Source organism: Hipposideros armiger, unplaced genomic scaffold (assembly GCF_001890085.2).
Source record: "Hipposideros armiger isolate ML-2016 unplaced genomic scaffold, ASM189008v1 scaffold_578, whole genome shotgun sequence".
NCBI classification, from domain to species: Eukaryota; Metazoa; Chordata; class Mammalia; order Chiroptera; family Hipposideridae; genus Hipposideros; species Hipposideros armiger.
In genome coordinates, this window is record NW_017731928.1 from 582456 (window position 1) to 604979 (window position 22524).

Below are 22524 nucleotides of genomic sequence, written 5' to 3' on the forward strand. Positions count from 1 at the left end.
TCTTAGATGCAAAGAGACAATAGACAGGCTCACCTAACGTAAAGATTGACCTTTGTCAAGGAAGCTACAGGTCCAACCTGGACTGCCGGCCATGACCCACTTTAGTTAGGAATTTTTATATTCAGACCATCCTATGTGGTTACTTTCAGTCTCTTGAGTTTGTAGGACCCACCATGCTGGCCTCCCCTGAACTTGTCAGATTTAGTATGGTGCCCCTTTTTCGTCCACAAGTGAGAGTCATAAGAAGTTGATCATGAGTTTCATCTGAATTTGATATCTGTCACCTCCCTGGGTAGCAGGCTGTGATCTAGGAGGATGAGCAGATGTCTGCTTTCTTCCCCTATTTTTCCTTGTTATTCCCCCAGAAGATACTATTTAAGTGGCAGGGAAAACCTTCTTCGGGGTGGAAATTGTCCTTATTTGAATGCGTAGCCATGTTTGAATTTCATTCTTAGAAATGTCCTGACCATGGTATGAGGTGTGGCAGACAGCTGGCACCTGCATCGCCAGGCCCCCACCTCCCCTGTCCAGTGCAGACCTCACTAAAGCCCACCCCGCTCTGTCAAGCCCAACACAACCTCAGACTCCTCAACACAAACTCCGGGCAGCCTCTACCCATCAGTTGTAGTTGACCCAGGAGATTTAACCTACATGCCATGTCTACCCTTCCAAACTCCCTGGAAGTTGGTTCTCTTTTCAATTCAGTAATAAAAATACCTATGAATTGTTGTGGCTGCTGAAAAGACATTGTGTTCTCCACTTACTCTACATTTTATTCTTCCTTCCAAAAGTGGATGGCGTGCAGGCTTACTGAAAGTTTTAGTTGAATTTTCTGTTAATTAAGGATTTCATAGATTTTTTTTTTCCTTTCTCTGGGATGTACATCCTGTTCTGATTAACATGGTTGCTATTCTTAAGGCTCCTGTCACTTTGCATTACCAGTGACATAGGGTCTTTATCTAGCTTTCCTGCTTGATGCTCCCAGAGGAATACCTCCTTTACAGTAAAGCGTTTTCTGTAGGCATCCTCTGGGCAATCCAGCCATTCACTGGCTGAGTGGCCAGTGCAGGTGGGGTGCCTGCTGTTGGCCCAGCAACTGCATAGCCCTCCCCTCACAGCGTATCTGTCAAGATTCAGGAGTTCATTTAAATGACTGCTTAAGTCTACGACTTGCATTTGAGTTCATCATCTCAGAAGTCCCTGGAAAACCTGTCAAGACTAGAAGCTTGCCATGGATTGGAACAAAGAGCTCCCCCCCCCCCGCCCCCCGTGCTTCCTGGGCAGGTTGGGCCACTTTGAAACACCTGTCTCATTAGGAAGCAGGGTGAAAATGCAATGCAAAGAGTTCGTACCTTCCTCTCTCAACAACAGGAGCTGGGGTTCTTGCTAGTATGGCTTCCAAAAGGTGAACAGGTGGAAGCAACCTATTCACTGGGCTTGATCACGTGAGCTTGAACTTGCCTTCCTTTCACGTCATCAATTTATCTGCCTAAACATCAGTGTGGTTTGCTCCTGCTATCCTTAAAAATTGTGTTAAATCCAGTACCACTGAACTGCTAAGATTCAGCATCCTAAGTGCTAACTATAATGTCACGTGCTATTTTGAATTTTTAAAAGAACATTGCAGAGAGTGAGAAATAGACCATCTGTGGGTACAAGGCACTGTCTCTGGCTCTATGGAGACCATCAAGGAATACCTTTTATACCTAATTTTATACCTAATTGGCTCTCTAAACCAGTATTTTTAACTTGCAATCCATAGGTACCAAAGGACCAGAAAGACCGATGAACCTTTTGAAATTAAATGCAGAATTTTCTGTGAATGCATATATGTTCATTTTTAAGGGTGAGGATCCCAGCTTTCATCAGATTCTTAAAGGCATAAAGTCACCCAAAATGTCAAGAATTGCTAGAGTGGCTGGAAGATTATTATAAACCCAGCCAGGAAACTCTCCATAGGTTAACGTGGGACTGGAAAAACTGTCCTCTGTGGAGATGCGCTTTTCTCCATGGCTACCTAGAAGCTAATGTTAAGCTCAGTGGAGCTGCAAGGAGAATCACCTGGTTCTCTTTCATTTTATTTTATTTTATTATTTTATTTTTTTAAGGTTTTATTGAGGAATTGGGGGAAGGGGAACAGACAAGTTGCTGTCCTTTTGTTCTTCAGTCTAGTTGTGGAGGACATTGCTTCACTGGCCCAAGTTGGCACCATCATTGCTCTCTTCCCAGGCGAGGCAGATCAGTCGCCGGCTTCTGGACGGCCACTCACTGCAGCTGCTGGCCGCTCACGCTGGCTGCTGGTTACATACGGTAGCCCATGGCAACCCACTGCAACAGGGGCTGCAGCCTACGCCATAGCCAGCGACTCACGGCAGCCCAGCTCCAGGTTGAGCTGTTGTTCAGCATCTCAGCTGTAGAGGGCAGTGTCACTGGCCCTCATATGTGGGATCTGAACTGGGGCCCTCTGGCGTCCCAAGCCAGCTCTTAACCAACGTGCCACTTAGCTGGCCCCTCTTTCATTTTATAGATGAGTAATTGAGGTCTATGATCTCAGCTACTAAGGCCACCAGTATAGTTATTTCTTCTGTTACTTTTGATACTTTTTTTTCATACTTTTTATTATTCATTTAACACTGTAATAGTGTTTTGAATTTTTACTTTGGATTAGGTCATGGGTTTTCATTCTGTCTGTAGTCAAAGCATTCTTTCAAATATTGGACATTTGCAATAGATGTAACAGAATTAAATTGCACTGTAGTTATTGCACGATTTTTAGTCATTCGCAACAGTAAATACATTCTCCTCTGCCCTAACCTTTCTCTTTTGCATACTTTCATTTAATCCAGGAAAAAAGCAGCATTTCTTTAGTATAGTTAGTGGACTGACACTCTACATTTTTAGCATAATTGTTAACAAAAAGAAATTTTCAGTTATTGCAAAAACAAACAAACAAACAAAAAAAAATCTTTACACATCGACGATATCTTGTTTGCATGCCCATAAAGGGTCCGTAGCCTGCTGGTTGGGAACTACCAAGTGAGATTCTGGGCTAGGCATTCAGGATTCAAAAATTTAAAAAACTACCTATTGAATGCTTATTGTCCTAGATACAAGGTAAGTTCCTTGCTTGACCTATGGAAGTTACAGTAAGAAAAACATAATAGACATACTCAGTAAGATAATTTCGGATAGTGAAAAACGTTAAGAAAAAAAATTTAAGGATAATAGAACGGAGAGCGAATGAGAAGGGGAAGCAGGCTATTTTTATAGGGTCCTTGGTAGAGGTGCTTCTGAGTGATGACATGAGTAATGACATGTAGGCCAGCTCATAAAGAGCTGAGGGAAAGATATTCCAGGCAGATGCAAAGATCCTAACGGATGGCCTTGGCATGTTCCAAACACAAATGAAAGGTCAATATGGCTGAAACATGGTAGACAAGATGGGGAATGGAACAAAATGAAGTTGGAGAGAAGGGAAGGGGCCAGGTTATATATCAGATCTCGTAGATGAGGCGTGAAGAGTATATACTTCATTCTCACTGCAGTGGGATGCCAATGGAATATTGTAAGCAGGGTTGTTGAGTGTTATCGCAATTGTTTTAAAAACAAACAGCTGTGGAAAATTCTAGAAGGGTAGGGTTGAAAGCAGGGAATTAGAAGTAGGCTATTGCTGTAGCCCAGGCAGGAGGTAATGGCGAAATGGTCTAGGAGAGGAAAGGTAGAAAAGGTGAGAAGAAGTAATGAATAAATGATGAGGATGTACCCCATGCACAAGGAAGTCCACGGTCTGGACTGTTGTTCATTGTGTCAACGATACCAGAAGTGTGAGGTCATTGCTACGTACAACAGGCTTTGGAGCAGGGTGGGGGTGTGCACCTAGGGGGCATATATCCTTCAACCATCACCTTGTCAAATCTAAATATCACAAATTTTAAATATTGGTAAAACCTTACTCCTGTACACCATGTGAATTTAATTCATCAAGGGGTCCTTTCCAATAAAACATGAAACCAGGAAATGTTATTTTCTTTCTATGTACTTCCCTCTGTCCTCTCACTGATGCAGAATGAGGAAACTAGTTATGGCCCATAACAAAACTGCGAAAGCCTTTCCATAGATCAGCTTGAAGAAGGGAAGTCAACATCTTGCCTTTTTTACATTTCCTCACGATGGGAACTCCTGAGAAACTTGTTTTTTCCTTGGACTTGACTGAAGCCAGGTCTCTCCTAAAATAACATCTTTCCCTGTTGTGTCTAACTCAATCTGAATTGAGAGGCTTTACTTCCAGCATCAATTTTTGGGAAACACCCAATTTCTTGATGCTCTTGTTTTCCAAGTCCGCTGGGGCCATCTTGAGCCTTTGGCCTTATTCACTGAGGAACATGGATTTCTGGGAAGTTTTTGCCTTGAGCCCTTCAGCACGGATAGTATAGGGCCCCTGTCAAGTTTTGAAGGGTGTGACCATTGCCAGAATCCCCACAAGCCAAGCCCCTGACGGATGCTCTTGCCAGCTGGCCCATGTCCACACCAGAAATGGCTGGATTTCAGTGGTTCTCTGTGTATAGAGCTGGCTGAGTTCCCCTGGATGAAAGGCGGCCTAATATAAACTGAAAATGTTATTAATAAGCAGCCACTTAAGAATTTCCTATGACTTGCCAGTGATTTGGGGGCGACTATGTGAATAGGGAGAAAAGCACAGCTTGTTTTACATGGATTAAGGGACCAGTGCAATCAGTCTGAAGGGGCCTCACGGAGGCCTCCAGGTGTCTGCTGAAGAGCTCTGGGGTCCAGCAGGTCTAGGTTCGCATTTTCCTTTCTATCGTCTCCTGGCTGTGGGAGCTTGGGAACGTTCCAGAACCTCTGTGAGCCTTGATTTTCCCATCTGTAAAATGAGGATAATAATAATTTCCATCTCAGACCGTGCTTTTGAGGATTAAATAAGGAATAGATGGAAAGTGCTTAGCAGAGCCCAGCATACCCTCAGAAAGTGTTTTCTTCAGGAGAAAAGTTGGGAAAATCATACCCTAGAAATGGAACCAAACTGACGTTATTTCCCCTGTCTCAGGAGAAATCAACGTAGATTTGGAGTTCTAGGCACTCCAACACGTAGTAGCAACCACAGCACGTGGCTTCTCTGAGCTTCACCTTCATCTATAAAATGGCAATAGTAACTTGCTCTTCTGACTAACCTTATAGAGATTTTTGGCAATTCAAAGACTTAACTGAATTAAACGTGTGTGGTAAGCTCTAAAGTGCTTGGTTCGTCCCAGGAGTCGTTAATTTAATATCCAACCTGTCTACCTTGTTGTATGTTGGTAAGAAAAAAAGGTTATTTGTGTGACCTTGAAATATTAAAAGCAAGGTAAAGGTTAAGTAATTCTGTGGTAAGGATGGTAATCAAATTGCTTTGCTCAGTCCAGCACTCTTTTCACCTGCAACTATTGTAAAATAATATGAGGTATATACTAAGTGTTCCATAAAGATTTGTAAAAATGATTTGTTCACCACCCATCTGTTTTCCATTGTTCCGTTTCCATCCTAACTTGAATACATTACTAGGGTCTGGATCAGCGGTTCTCAACCTTCCTAATGCCGCGACCCGTTAATACAGTTCCTCATGTTGTGGTGACCCCCCAACCATAAAATTATTTTCGTTGCTACTCTATAACTGTAATTTTGCTACTGTTATGAATCGTAATGTGAGTATCTTTTTGTTTTCCGATGGGCTTAGGCAACCCCTGTGAAAGGGTCATTCGACCCCCAAAGGGGTCGCGACCCACAGGTTGAGAACAGCTGGTCTAGATTGACGCCTAGAGAGCAAGAATCATGGCGACTTTTCTTTGCTTGTTTGTTTTACTTTATATCTCTACACGCAGCATAGGGCCAAGCAAATGCACATAGTCAGGTTTCGCTATCCAAGCCTGCTGTGTGTATTATTTAATTCTAACAGCAACTCAGTGAAGTGACAGTTAGGACTCAAACCCGAGTCACTCTGCCCCCAGAATCTAAGGTCTTAATCCACTGCACTCTATACTGCCTGTAAGTACTTAGGAATATTGAATGTCTCAGGTCTCTTCTCCTTGAGGTTAGCCAACTTCTGCCACAAGGCAGGTAGAGACCAAACAAGTGCTTCAGCAGATGGCATGGAAAAGAAAGGCAAACTAAGAGATATTTTGTGGTCTTCCAGTTATTGCCTTGAAGTTTGGCAGTGAGGAGTGTTAGAATTGTTGCAGTCATTTCCTCAGAAACTATTCCCCTGAAGGATTCATCTGCAGAGGGGGAGCTCTAGGAACGTGCTGTGCAAAATGTCCAATGAAGCAAAAACATACATGCCATAAAGTCACGGTTATTCTTTGGACAAAGTAAAGTGGAGGAATCTATCCACAAGGATTACCATCCTGTCTACCTTGGTTTATTCTTAGCAGGGTGGTGGGTCTGACGTACAGCTAAGGAAATCAGAGCTTCTCTCCATACACACAGCCTTCGGTAGAAATGCAGTGAGGCAGGTAGTGGTGTTGCCATGGAGACACCATCAGTGGCCAAGCTCGTCTCCTTTGAGGGCTCCCTCTGTCTACTCATCAGGATGCTGAATTAGCTCTCTGGGTGTTTGGTAGGCAGATACTCACTGGCCTGTGAACATGTTTATAATAAAATCAAAACGCCTTCACATGGATTGCGTGTGTAGTTCTCCAGCTGCGATCTTGTCACCATCCTAGACTCCTGTCACTGTCTTGAAGACACCATGATCCCTTCTAGCTCTGTGCCTTTACTGACCTGTTAGAAATACTCCTTCCTTCTCTTTTTGCCTAGCAGCCTCCCGCTCAGCAACCTCAGGTGCAGCTCCCTCAAGGAGGCCCTTTCTGATGTCTCATTAATAGGAACTCTCAGTAGCACAGTACCTGACACATGGTAGGTTTTCTATTAATAATTGACCTAACAACAAAATCAAAGTACTTTTTAAAAATTATTTTTATCTTTAGGGCCGGCCGAGTGGCTCAGTTGGTTAAGAGCTCGCTCAAGAGTGTGAGCTCTGAGCAACAGCGGTTTGAGTCCCATCCCGAGCTGAGCTGCCGCTGAGCTGCCAACAGGTGGCAGGATGGCTCAGTTATAAAAATAAAATAAAATAAAATAAAATAAAATAAAAGATGGCTCAGTTATAAAAATAAAATAAAATAAAATAAAATAAAATAAAATAATAAAATAAAAATAAAATTATTTTTATCTTTACTTACAATTGACATTCAGTATCATTTTACACTAGTTTCAGGTGAACAGCGTAATGGTTGGACACTTATATAGTTTATGAAGTGATCTCCCTGACTCGTCTAGTACCCACCTGGCACCATATGTATTTATTACAGTATTATTGACTATATTCCTTATGCTGTACTTTACATCCCCATGACTATTTCACAGCTACCAATTTGTACTTCTTAATCCCTTCACCTTTTTCACCAAGCTCCCCAACCCCCCTCCATCAGTTTATTTTCTGTACCTATGAGTCTATTTCTGTTTTATTTGTTTATTTTGTTCTTTAGATTTCACATATACGTGAGATCATATGGTATTTGTCTTTCTCAGCCTGACTTATTTCACTCACCATAATACCCTAGGTCCATCCATGTTGTCACAACTGATAAGGTTTCATTCTTTTTTTTTTTTTTTACAGCCGGGTGATTTTCCATTGTATACATGCATCATATCTTCCTTATCCAATCATCTATTGATGGGCACTTAGGTTGCTTCCATATCTTGGCTGTTGTAAATAGTGCTGCAGTAAACATAGGGATGCATACGTCAAAATAAAAGTACTTTTCACTTTTGTTTGTTTTCAAACTTATTTTGAAAAATTGTGATGTTAGGCAGAGGTTACAAGAATAATATAATGAATGTCCATACACCCTTTTAGATGTCTCTATTGTTAATGTTTTGCCACATTTGTACTGCTTGTTCTGTTTCTCTCTCTCTTTCTCTCCACCTACCCCACATTCACACTTTATTATTATTATTATTATTATTATTATTATTATTATTATTATTCCTGAAACATCTGAGCATAAATTGCAGGCATCATTCTTTACTTGTATATATGTCAGCATCTGTCATCTCAGAACAAGGACGTTCTCTTCACTATGCCCACAAGTACTCTTCACTTGGAAAGTTATGCTCTAGCTCTTTGTGGCTGTATCTTTGTGCCGTAGTTAGACAGGGACCCCTTACTGTTTTATGTGGTTTTAATTCCTTGCAACACCTATCAGAAAGCATACTACATAGTAGATATCCTGTGAATTATTGTTTAATAAATGAAGCTGAATATTTTTAGCATTCCCTCCTTCCGCCTCGGCATTCGCCATTCGGTGTACTGTGTACCCATGATTCCTGCCACAGTGGGGACTCCAGCTTTTTGTTTGAGTCTGCCTGTCTTGCATGTGGGTTAGCCAGAGGGCCCCAGGAGTGGTCCTCACCCAGTGGCTTTTGGGAATTGGTGGATAAGTACCCCTGCATCCTTAACTCTCCAGTGGGACATCTCTCAGGAATGTTCTAGGCCATCTTCCATAGCATGTCAACTGAAATGAGTCAGAGTTGCCCGAAATTATTAGCCGGCTCATTACCTCGCCTTATGTTGGCATCATTCCCTTCCCTACTTCCCTTCTCCAATTCCCTATCAAGACTTTTTGAGATCACCCCTCAAACTTCCTTATGCTCAGATACCTTTCAAGGATCTGATCCTGGGGAAACTCAGTCTACGACATTGTCCCTCAATTGCTGAGACATCATACCTATAAATCAAAGTATGGTAAGAGTTGTTCAAAATAAGAAAAATCACCCAGGAGGCTCATTTTTAAAAGACAGTGTTTCCACTGCTCAAAAATTACAATATAAATTAATCTAAAGTAGGACACTGTATATTTCTTCATTGAAATATGAATTGACATCTTCAGCTGCCACTGAGAATTATCCTGTACCAACCTTGGCAGCGCCAGGGGTAAGAAGCTCCACTTGGTGCAGATGGCCAGAGCCGCTGGAGCCCAGGCGGAGGGCAGGGGGTTGGAGAGGGCAAGGCGGCATGGTTTTGGCTCTCAGCACACCCAGCTTCACACCCAGCTGGCCCTGCCGTGGTCTCCATCCTTTAGCTTCTGTATTTATTAGGAAACCATTTTTCCTTTCTCACAGAGATAGGCATCTTGCTTCCAGACATGGCAAGTGTCAAGGTTCATGCCTGGGTCCCTCATTCAGACTTAGTGTTTGCCAGAAAGGGAAAAACAGAATACTGTGGCTGAGGTGAGGCGGTTAAGGAGCCAGTAAGGCTGCAAATAACAGGATACGCTGAAGCCTGGGTATCAAGACAGAGGGATATAAGAACTCCAAGGTGAAGGGCATTAGAATGGAAGAAGTTTCCTATGCCCACTAAGATATCGCCATCCCCTAAATTTTACATCTGTGCTTGGGCTTTGGAACTGGGAGTGGCTTAGCCAGTTTGGTCACTATCATCAGTGCAGACAATGATGGGAGAGGAGAGGCCACACACCACCTCCTGAGAATGATTCCCACTGCCCTCTTCCCCACCACAGAGCCTTTGTACTTGCTTTCCCTGTGCCTGGAAAACTCTCTCCATGGTTTTTCTCGGAGCTGCCTCATACTCAGTCTTCTAGTCACACCTCAGCGGTCACTTTAGTGGGGAGGCCTGTCGTGATCCATGCCCACCTCCCTGTCCCTTTCCATCATGACACTGCTCACAACCTATAAGTGGCAAGTTTATCTATTTGTTACCTGACTGTTGTCTCTCTTCTTCACTTGACTGTAAGCTTCATGAGGTCTTGTCTGTCCTAATCACTGCTACATGCCCAACATCTCAGTACAGTGCCTGGCACACAGTAGATGCTTATCACTATTGTCTGCTTAGATGATTGCTTGGTTGGTAGGTTGGCTGTATCAATGAATATGGACAGAGGGATGGATGGATGGACAGACGGAGGGAAGGATGGAAAGGTACATGGAAGAGAAAAAAGAAGGAAGATTTGGCCACTCTACTTAACACAAGGTGGTTGAAAGAGCACTGGTCTTGGAGTCAGGGGACACAGGTTCTAATGAGTACAACCTCAGTCGAGTTGCTTATGAGTTCATAGCCTAAATTTTTGTATCAGTGAAATGGAAAACAATGCCAAATTTATAAGACTGGTGAGAATGAATAAATGAGAAATACTATGCAAAAAATCATGTGAAGATTATAAACCCTCCATAAATATAAGAAATTGTGGTAATAGTAGAAATGCAGCCACCGTTTACCTTCCCCGCTGTCCTGCAGTATGAAAGCGCATGTTGGAACGGAGAGACAGGAGTCAGGGCCCTAGAGGTCCGAGCTGCTGTGTGGAGCCCTTGGTCCTTTGGGGCAGACTTTCACCTCTGGAAGCATCCTCATTTCATTTCAGGCCCCCTCCACAATGTATTTCTCATTTGCTTTCGTCTCTAACATTCTGATCCTCCACTTGTGTTGTGTGGGGATGTGGAAGGTGGAAGCCCAAGCCCTGTGTGTGGGTCGTGTGATCCTGTAACCCGTGCAGCTTGGGAGAGGAACAGCTTGTGTTCTGTGGGATAGATCAGTTTTGACGACTCTGACTTATTCACAGCGTGGGCAGGATTATCTCAGCAATATCTTAGGGCAGGGGACCCTGCCTCCATTTCTTACTGGCTCACTTATTCACAGCAGGGCCATGCCTTTTTAAAGTACCGTTACCATCTCTATGTTCACTTATTCCTGGGCAGCTTGCAACCCAATAAAAACTCTCTTCACCCAAAATATTTATTTACCTTCCAAAGCCCGGGGAAGGCGTTCCCAAAGGGCAGGACGCTCAGAGTAATGTTTGGTTCATTTGAGGCTGGTGCTTTGCATGCATGTGAAAAGTTGATGCTGTCATTGGAAACCCAGGGAATTGGGCAGCAGAGCCAACTGAGAAAGCCTGGCTCCTGCCCAGCTGCTCCCAAGCCCGTCCTGCCAGGATGGGTCCCTTAGGTGGTTCGAGGTGACGTAGGTTATTGCAGCATTGAGAGCATGTGACTGATTTACAGAGACCCAATTCAGAGGCAAGGCTTAGTGGTTTTAAATTATCCATGCCCCATCTCTCCCCACTTGCACAGAAAATTGAAAGTCAATAGATGTTGAAATCTGGTTTTCAGATGTTTTTTATCTGGAGGACCTAACTTAACTCAACTCTGAGATACCCATATATATATATATATATATATATATATATATATATATATATATATATATATATATATGAAATTCCCATGTTGCCGGCATCTTCCAGGCTATGTAAATAAATTTTCTGATGCTGCTACAGGGCACCAGATCAAAACAAACCCACTTATCTGGGTTGAATAATGCATACTCTTTGCTGCAAGTATTGAGTGTGCACATGTGGGTGGCTCTGGCTCATGTCTTGTCATTCCAGGCCAGAGTCTTGTCTCTTGGGACTCGCTGATGAGGAACACATAGAATGAAATCTTGTCTCCAGTTTCTTAACACAAGGGAAAAAGAGGACCAACAGCTGTTTCTGTTTAACAGCGATTATCTCTGGGATTGTGAGTGTTTTGAAGTATTTTTCTTCTTCTTGCTTATCTGTAATTCCTGATCCTTTTATATATTAATTGTGTATTGCTTCTTTTTTAAGGATAAGGAAGCATTAACTTTTAATTATAATAAGGAGAAAAAGATTTTCTCTTTTCCACTTATTAAGAATAAAAGCAGTTGTTCTTTGCTTTCAGTGAGGTGGAGTCTTGGAAGAATTTAAATACCTAGGACACATCTGTTATTTCGCAAAAAGCTATGGAGGTCTTGGGTGATTTTGGCCTTTTGTCTTTAACAGAAGTGTGTTCCCCACACCAGATTCCAGCTGCCCGGAGTGCTGCCATGGGGAGTCCCGCATTCTGCACCTCTCATCAATCACTTAGCTGGTGTTGGTGCTGAGCCACTCTTCAAGCACCTTGCCCCTTGACCCTGTGCATACAGTGGCCTGAACCTGATCTGGCCATGGACTTGGGACAGAGAAGCCCATACCCCAGGGGAGCTGAAAGGCTGGAGGACAGATGGCAGGGCTGGCAATGAGAGACACCATTCTGGGGGCTGGTGTAGTCCCGCCACCCACATGCCCCAGTGGGTACCCAGCTGAATGACAGGTGGGCTTAGTGATGTAAGAGTTTAAGATACGGTGGTGGTTGGGAGGTGTTGGCATAGACCCCCTGGAATGGTTTCTCAAACGTACATTGCCCAGAGTTGCTGAGACCATCAGGTATGTTGGTAGAACAAACGCTGGTTTTTAGACCATACTCTGCCTCAGGTGCTTCCTTCTCATGAGGAGGCTGGCTACAGAAAAGTGTCTTCCAATGTGCATCGGATTGCCTGGGATGCTGGTGGAAATGTACTTCTGGGCCCTGGTCAGACCTATCAAATCAAAGTCACTGGGGTACATGACCACTCCCCAGGCATCTCCCTGTAATGTCTTGGCAACCCGATACACAGCTTCCCATGACCACAATCACTATTTACATGCAGAGCTTCATGATTAGGAATTGTTTTCGTCTTTTAGAAGTGATTGACAACCCCAGTTTATTTACTTTTTGTCTTCTATCCAATTAGTGGGTACCTACTACTTCATATTTTGATAAGTACTGGAAATGACCTTGAGGAATCCAAAGCAATGTGCTGGCTTCCACAGACTTGTGTCTTTGGAGCCTTGGGACTTGAAGACAGTGAAAATGCCTGGAGTTTGGGAAGAAGGTTGAGCTTGAGAGAAGTTAAATTCAGGGTCTCCTTCTCTCACATCAACTTGCGCAGCTCTGTTTTATGTTATTGAATATACGTCCACATATGAGTTCTGCAAAAAAAATGTTTCTTCTCATTAAAAAAGGGGTGGGTGAAAGAGAGTGAGAAGGAAAATTTTTTAAAGGACTTGATGATTACAATCTCATCCAAACCTAGAATCCTACAGTTGATGATTTGAACTTGTCAAAGTCATATTAGAAAGGAAGATCCCTTTATTGCCTTCATCCTATCACTTCTCACACAAAACAAGACATGGTGGTTCAGAGTTCAGTGTTGTAAATAGCTTGTCAACATCTCAAGGATGAGACCCCTCCTCCCCACACACACCCAATCTATTTATAATGACTCCTCCATGTCATGGTAAGTAAGTGAATTGGTAAAAATTGTTAGTCATTCTTCAAATATGGTCACTGGTGCAGATGACCAGAGTAGTTTGAGATGGTTAAAAAGAGGGCCTCCACCTGCAGGCACTGTATTCCATGGCAGAGCAGATGGTGGCTTCTGAATGGGAAGTGAATTAATGCATAGCTGCAACTTTGGGGTGGGGTGTTGCAGGGCTTGTTGCTGGGTAGAGGGAGGGAAGAAAGGGGGAATGCAGGATCTCTGCAATCTAAATCATGCCTTATTCTTGGAAACTTGTCATTCACAAACCCAATTATGTGCAGGTAGAATGTCAACTCTGACAGAATGAAACCAATGCATGCTTTATATGGTTGGATTTTAAAAAAAAATGAAATCTTGCTTTACTAGCAGGTTCTATTTTCATAAATGTCTATTTGGAAGAAAAAAAAAAGCCAAATCATATATTTCCCTATGCACTCCTGAAAAGCTTTAATCAGTGTGTCGAAAGAGAGAGCTGTTGAGTGTTGCTGTGTATATTTTACCCAGGGTTGGTGGGGTGTGGGTATGGGGAGGGGAAGAGACCAGAGGATAGGGAGAAATCCCCGTGGCTTTACCTCTGACCCCCCGCTCCATTCTGAGCGTCCCGGCCTTGGGTTCCCTGTTTGTAAACCGAAGCTATTAAATTAGTCTTTCCAAAGGCTGTCATGGAATCACTCAAAGGTTGAAAGTTCTTTGCAAATAAAAATGCCTTGCCATGGGAGTGCCTGTTAATTATAAATGAGGAATGGAAAGCAGGCAGCTAACAGAGAAATCCATAAGGTCCTCATGCTTTTGATTGACCATTTTTATTTTCTTTCCTTGTTTTTTCCTCTTTGGTTTTGATCGTTCTGAATGTGTTTGTTGTTCAGGAGGTAAAGGGTATTCTGTGGTTGGAATCAGATTCCTGGATCAGGTCTGTAATTCTGTGTTTTGCTTTCTTCTTGTCTTTTTCCTTCTCCTGGAGCTTTAATTCATTAGATCACATCCGTCCAGCATTAACTGGTGTGCTTTTCCCTGACTTGCTGAATAAGAGTCACTGATGAATATTCGGGAGTCTAAATTTGGTAAAAATTCCTGTACCTTTTTTTTTTCAAGTATGTCTTTCTAGTAAAAACCATTAGTCACCTAAATTTGCTTAAACACACTAAAACTTTTTTTTCCTTAAGTCATAAGCTGGCATAAAAAATTCTGGAGTGAAAAAACCTGACCACTTTCCAATACCGCTGACTTCTTTACAGTAGCTGATTAATTAGTTACTGTTAAAATAAGCTCTGACTATTTTAAAAAGAACAGCCATGGTTTGGATGAAATGTCTTTGAATTTGGAGATGCAAACCAGATCCAATTGTGCATTCTGTCTGTGTGTATTTTCAGTCTGATAAAAAGCAGGAAGTGGGAAATCTGACAAGCCTAATTTAGCTGGACTAAACTGATTTCATTTCTTCAGTACATTTTGGTGTCAAAATTCAGACATGAGACATTAATAGAATAAGGACAAAAACCAACTGCTCATCTCAATAGATGCAAAAGAAAGCATTTGACAAAATGCAACACCATTTTGTGATAAAAACACTCAACAAACTAGCATAGAAGGAAACTTATTCAATTTGATAAAGGGCATGTACAAAAGGCCCAAAGCTAAAGCATACTTGACCATGAAAGATTGGATGCTTTCTCTTAAGATCAGAAGCCAGACAAGAATGTCCATACACACCACTTCTATTCTCCATTGTACTGCAGGTCCTGGCCAGGGCAGTAAGGCAAGACAAAGGCAAAAAAGGCATCAGATTGGAAAAAAGAAATAAAACTGTCTCTATTCGCGATGACATGATCTCGTATATAGGAAATCCCAAGTACTTACACACACACACACACACACACACACACACACACACACACATTGTTAGAACTAATAAACAAATTCAGCAAAATTGTACGATACAAAATCAATGTACAAATACCATTTGTGTTTCTATACAATAACAATCTGAAAACAAAATTAAGCAAACAATTCCATTTGCAATGCCATCAAAACAAATAAAATACTTAGGAATAAATTTAACAAAAGCAGTTCAAGGCTTATAACAGAAAACCACAAAGTGGTACTGAAAGAAAATAGGCTGAAATAAATGGAAAGGCATCCTTTGTTCATGGATTGGAAGACTTAATATTGTTAAGAGAGCAATATTCTCCAAATTGATGTACAGAGTCAATGCAACCCCTCAAAATCCCAGCAGGATTCTTTGCAGAAATTGGCAAGCTAATTCTAAAATTTATATTTTATGATGCAGATGCCAGGGAGCCAGAAGAACCAAAACAATTTTTACAAAGAGGAACAAAATTGAAGGACTCACACTTCACAATTTCAAAACTTACTACAAAACTACAGTAATCAAGATAGTGTGGTCCTGACATGAGAATAGACATATAGATCAGTGGAATAGCATTAAGAGTCCAGAAATAAATCTTTACATTTACGAGCAATTGATTTGACAAGCATGCCAAGACAATTCAATGGGAAAAAACAGACTTTTTAACAAATGGTGCTGGGACATTTGGATAGCTACTTGAGAATGAACTTGGACTGCATATATGAAAATTAACTCAAACTGGAACATAGACCCAATTATAAGAGCTAAAACCATAAAACTCTTAGATGAAAATACAGAAGTAAATCTTTCTCACGTTGGGTCAGGCAATGGTCTCTTAAAGATGATACCAAAAGCACAAGCAACAACTGAAAAAATAAATTGGACTTCATCAAAATCAATAATTTTTGTGCTTCAACAGGCATCATCAAGAAAGTGAAGACAACCCACAGAATGGGAGAAAATTTTTGCAAATCATATATCTTATAAAGGACTTGTATCCAGAAAATATATAAAGAATGAGTACAACATAATAAAAGACAAATCATTTTTAAAATGGACTAAGGATTTGAATAGACATTTCTCCAAAGATGTATAATAAGCACATACAAAGATGCTCAAATCATTAGCCACTAAGGAAGTGCAAATCAAAACCACAATAAGATACCACTTCGCACCCACTAGAATGGCAACATTCAAAAAGAAAGACAATAACAAGTGTAGCAGGGAAATGGAGAGAATGGAACACTCATTCCTTGATGGGGGAGATGTAAAACGGTGCATATATTTTAGAAAAACAGTTTAACGGTTCCTCAAATTGTTAAACATAAAGTTACCATATGACCCAGCAATTGTACTCCTAGGTATATACCTAAGAGAATTGAAAACATCTGCGCGCGCGCGCGCGCGCACACACACACACACACACACACACACACACACAATTGTACATAAATATTCAGAACAGCATTATTCACAAAAGTAAAAAAGTGGAAGCAATCTAACTATCTACCAGCTGATGAATGGATAGACAACATGTATTATTATTACATCCATACAATAGAATATTATAATACAATAAAGTAAATGAAGGATTGACACATGCTACAACATGGCTTAACCTTGAAAATATTCTATGTGAAAGAAGCCTGTTTCAAAAGACTACCTATTGTATGGTTTCACTTATGTGAAATTTCTAGAGTAGGCAAAACCAGAAAGACAAAAACTGATGAGTGGTTGTCAGGACCTAGTGTGATGGGAATGTGAGAAGTTACTGCTAATGTGCACGGGGCTTCTTTGGGGGATGATGAAAATGTCTAAAATTAGACAGTGGTGATGGTTTCACAACTCTGTGAATATACTAAACGCCAGTGAATTGTGCACTTTAAAATGGTGAATTTTATGGTCCGTGAATTATATCTTAATAAAGCTGTTATAAAAAATTTCAGGCACATGTGGGGGTTAGGATTATGGGTTCTTCATTCCCTTGTAAGGTGCCACTGAAGCTAATCATGCAGATGAGAGTACCCGTATAATGGCTTATTTGCTTAAAAGCTTCCTCCTCCATTTTTTTTCTTCTCTACTTTATTGGTAGAAGCTAGAAATGCTTTTGTGTTGTTGACATGAACCTTTTTATTGCTTCATCATTTGTATAGCCATGGAAAAGGGAACAGATGGTAACCTTAAAAGAAATGTTCAATTTTGGGAAGAGATTTTTATTGTTGGCTGCTACCTTTTGAAATAATTCACATGCATGATGTTCTTGTACATCAAAAACAAAAAAAAATGACCAATGTAGGGAAGATTTGGGTTTCTAATGAGAATTTCAAACCTACGTGGATCTTTCATGGAGGTAAAAATGCCTTTCCCATGAAATCTTAGGACCAGATTTGTTTGGTGGGGGAAAAAATATTTTTGCTCTTCTTAAAGAAAATCTCACCTACGGTTCTTAAAACTACTTCCATTTATATAGGTCTAGGCACCTTTTATAAAAATGGTACGTTGTCAATATTTGTTAAATGTACTGGTAATATTTCTGGTCAGCATATGTATTATGTCTAATTGCTATTGTAGTCTAAGAAATTGTGGTCATGGTCCATATCCAGTGTTCCACCTAGTAAAATAAGATATTTTGACACTCCTCTTGGGACTGAAGGAAAGGTTGGGGTCCATGGTGAAATATCCTTAGCATGTTTACCTGGTGCTCTCTGACCTTTCACGACATTTCCACATGCACAGTGTCACGCCTCCACAAAGACAGGTGTGCCGTGGTACACTTCTTTAGATGCTTTGCCAAAAGTCAGTTGCCAAGGAATGCATTTATGGTTTGGGATCCAAGGACTGGGGACTGACAGACCAGTAGAAAACCTGGTTTCTTTTGCCTTCCTTCTCACCTGCTGCCTTTGCTTCTTGCAGGAAGATTTGTCTGCACTGCAAGTGCCCTCAGGAGGAGCACATGGTGACAGTGATGCCCCTGGAGATGGAGAAGACCGTCAGCAAACTCATGTTTGACTTTCAGAGGAACTCCACCTCGGACGATGACTCAGGCTGCGCCCTGGAGGAGTACGCCTGGGTCCCACCAGGGCTGAAGCCTGAACAGGTACTGTTCTTGACTTGAGGGTGATTGTGGTTTGGCTTTTACCTTTGTCTTGTCCATCCTTTCTCATTCCAGCTGAGAAGGAAGAGTTGACTGGGATGATTCAGAAAAGAGGTTGGGGTTCCGTGGGTGGAAGATATCCAGGGCCGCTGTAGGAAATGAGGAAGAGAAATGCAAATTAGCCTTGTGTGGCCATTCCTAATCTGTATCGCCATTATTAACTGGTAACAGAAGATTGTCTGGAAACTCATGAGAAATGTTGGTTTTCAAACATTCAGTTTTGGAGAGGGACGGGGAGTTCTCCACTGGCCATGAATCTTAATGTTAAGGTTCTTTGTAAAGGAAAGTGAGGAAATAGGGATTCACCTTCTTCTTCCCAGTGGCATATGTTGTGTTAAATATTACGTTTGGCCTTGCTTTACAAAGAAAGACATTGGCATTTCCTGAAATATTTTGGCACTACCCGTAAGCTGTAAATATTGTTGGCTTGATGAGATGAACTAGGTTTCTTTCTGTTTCACTGCATTTTTTCTCAGTGATATACAGCCTTTACTTTGCATTGTGTGGTACTTGGAATTTTCTCATCCACCAGCCTCAATGTTGGTTTAGAAGCCCCTTCTGTAGGCTGGATATTTTCACTCTTCTCTGTGGATCTCTAAGAGACAGGTTTACCAGAATCTTAAGAGTTTGACCACTATCCCCTTCCTTTGACACAGAAAGTTTCTTGCTCTGGAGATCTTTTTTTGTGTCTGACAGAATGTTTTGAAGCTTAAAAAGCTCTGAAATTTTAAGTTAGGAACTTTAGATGTGATCATACTTTTAGAAAATGTTCTTTATGATTCAGAAAGACTCAAGAATTCACCAACAACTTAAGAGTGGAACCCTGATAACATCTCTTTGATTAGCCACTTCTTATTTTCTTCTTCCAATATGAAGGTTGCAAGTTGGCTGATGAAATCAAGCACACAGGCAGGATTTGTTTAGCCAGCAAAGTATTGTTTAAATTTTTGAATTAGTTACTAATACTTAAAAATTAGGGATTTTTATTTAAAAATTCATATTCTGCCATAAGAAAAGATGCAGTAGTGCCATTTGCAACAACATGGATGGATTTTGAGATTATTATGCTAAGCGAAATAAGTCAGACAGAAAAAGTCAAGAACCATATGATTTCACGGATATGTGGGATATGAAACTGAAAGCAACAAAGGAACAACACAAACAAACAAAGAAACAAAAACTGATAAACACAGACAATAGTTTAGTGGTTACCAGAGGGGGAGGAGGGACGGGTGTGGTAGATGAGGGTAAAGGGGATCAAATACATGGTGATGGAAGGAGAACTGACTCTGGGTGGTGAACACACAATGTGCTATGTAGATGATGTATTACAGAATTGTATATTTGAAACTTATGTAATTTTACTAACCATTGTCACCCCAATAAACTTTAATTTAAAAAAAAAGTTCATATTTATATCTTGAAAATTTGAAGATCTGGACTCTCATTTCTGTCAGGATGGGTGTCTGGCCATTGAGTTGAGTGCTGGCCTTTCTTGCTAGAAGGCGCGTGATCTCTCGAAGTCACTCCAGCCTCAGCCCAATTCACCCCTTTGTGTTACAACCTTCCTACCCTACAGGCACTTCAGTTTTGTGATCTCTGTTCTAATTCTTACCATGAAGAAAATATCTTAGACTAGAAACATTCACAGGAATAATCTCCAAGAAAATTGAAGGAAATTCTCTGTTGGGATATTAGCAGAAAGAAATAAGAGCTTTTTCTCTGTAGGAAGAGGTGATATCTTGATTTTCTTCTGTTTCAGTAAAGATTGTATTATTAAAGAGTAAGTTTAAGAAAAATGAGAGTATCTGACTGAGTTTGTCTGGAAACTCAAATGAGGTGGTGGGTGACTGAATATCTTTATTTGACATCACCATTCTACCCCCAGTGAGTTTTTACACCTGGATACATCTGTAAGCTTGTTTCATTTTCTTGCTAATCTCATTTTCAGCAGCTTCTTTCTAGGAGACCCCTCTTTCTTTTGTTCATGGTGCTTCCTGCTAAATTGAGCCCTCTAATTCCAAAGTTAAGCTGTTTTCAGTTCCCTGCATAGGTAGGTTCTTCTCTAAGATGATTAAACATCACTCAATGATGTTCAGATTCAGAGAAAATTTTCTATTGACCCAAGAGAACAGACAATTGCAGGAGCTGGGTCTTAGTTAAATTCATCAATTCAAAAAGTGAGCGCTTATGGTATGTCTGGAGGCCACTTGACTCATCTGAAATGAATGTCTTTGGAAAGTATAAAACAACATTCTTTTATTTGTTTTGCAAGAAATTGATTTACTGCTCTTAAACAAGTGGTTTAAGTTATGTCAGATGAAAGGATATTCCTATCTTTTATAATTCTATTGTCCTTTGGATGGTTTTCTTTATTCCCTACATTTACTCAAACCTATATGACACAGATGATTAGAAAGGGAAGTTGTTCTCCATAGAGAGACTATCTCTTTCAGCTATTTGAAGGGCTTTGTATTTGCCTAATAAAATATGAGTCTGTATTAAAGATGTTTGAAGGGATCATGTTGCATGAAAGAAATGGGCTTCAAATTTTTAAATTATGAGATCTTTTGAAGTTTATGAGTTACGGAACTGTTTATACGTTTAAACATTTTAAAAACCTGTGCAGTATGTTCTAAGATTAAAAATATTTGAGTCCAAAATGCCTTGCCCTAATAAGAATTCACTAATAACTAATTCATGTTAGTTGTCTCTGGTTTGAGAAAAACCATTTTTCTATCTAGAGAAATTATAATGAACATTAAAATGCTCTGTGCTGGAGGCAAAATACTAAAGACTAGTTAGGGCTGAGGGTAAAGTGCTTTCATTTTTGTTTGAAACCTTTCACTTCACTCCCTGATTGTGGAGTTGGTTAATATATCTTCAGGTGACACTCTTATGATTCTGTTTCTTCTGAGAAATGCCTTCAATTAAATATAATGCAAACAAAAGTCACCTCCCACTTGGGGAGGTGTTCTTGAAGATGGCATTTAATTTTAGGAAAATCTGCTAGCTGCACAACCCCACTTTCTTAAAATAGTATGAAAAAACGATAAATATAACAGATGATGCCAGAAAGGACAGGCACTTATCTTGTGATTTTTAATGACTGGCCTGAAAAGTCATCAGCAGGTTGCTCAGATTTTTTGCCTTGGATTACTCCCAGTAAGGTGTTCCATGTCATCCAGAGAGCCAAGCCCTGTGGTAGCAGAACAGAGAACGAGTCTGCCCTGATGGACCATCTGAAGCTATTAATAAGGCTCCAGTTCCCCCTCAGGCTGAAACAGTTAATAGTATGTGCCCTGTCTCCTGGAGATGCTATGGTTATAAATTTACAGCACATAATACTTCAGCAAGGATTTGGAGAATATTTACCAAGCTAAAAGAAAGGCAAATGAGGAGCAGGGTTTCTCAAGCCAGCACTGTTGACATTTTGGACTGGACAGTTCTTTGCTGTTGAGGCTTCCTATGAATTGCAGGATGTTTAGCAGCATCCCTGGCCTCTACTCACTAGATGCCAGTAATGTACACCACCACCCCCAACATTGGGATAACCGAAAGTGTCTCCAGACATTGCCCAGTCTCTCTGGGGATGGGTTGAGTACCACTGGGTGAAAGCAATGTTAAAACCTGGAGTATCTATCAGCAAAACTCTGGCCTAATTGAGATTAAAAAAAAGGACAGCTCGATTCAACACTTATTGAATATCCACTATGTTGTAGCTCCAATACAATAGCAACTGCCTTGTAAGGTGACAGTCAAGAATTCTTGGCAGAGTGAAAAGTGGTGATCCCATGCCGACTGAGCAGAGACCAGATCCTGCTATCTGCCCCCCAACCCCCACCCTCCAAGTCAAAGTAAAAATTGGAGTGGCATGAGGAGTAGGCTGGGTGGGTCACCTTTTGTTCTCCAATACAGAAATTGCTTTTTCATTTTCTAAAGGGAAGTCTTCCTCATTGAAAAAAGAAAAAATTAAAAGTACTCATAGTTCCACCAACTAAAGAAAATTGTTTCCCAAACCTCTTTGCATATATATAACAAGTATCTACGCATATGTAGGAATACATTTCCGTTTTATTTTGGACAAAAATATGATGACACTATCCACTTATTGTGACTTTTTGGGGTTTTTTTCCAATTTTTGTATTGTGGAGATTTTTCTCAATCAGTGTATTTAGATCCGCATTTTCCTTTGGAATGAGTGTATAGTTCTCCATCGGTAGTTTCTAACCTGGAGTGGTACCACTGCCACTAGGGGACATTTGGAAATGTGTATTTGGGAGGAGGAAGTTATTG

The 22524-nt window shown here is 40.9% G+C and overlaps 1 protein-coding gene across 6 annotated transcripts in view; it reads left to right on the forward strand.

The window, feature by feature from the left end:
- Nucleotides 1–22524, forward strand: part of PRICKLE2 (prickle planar cell polarity protein 2) — a 349626-nt gene that overhangs the window by 239595 nt on the left and 87507 nt on the right. For all 6 annotated transcript variants that reach the window (XM_019624096.1, XM_019624097.1, XM_019624098.1 and 3 more), the window contains one exon: nucleotides 17988–18171. In XM_019624096.1, coding sequence (XP_019479641.1) covers nucleotides 17988–18171 — 184 coding nt within the window. The remainder of the gene's footprint in view (nucleotides 1–17987; nucleotides 18172–22524) is intronic.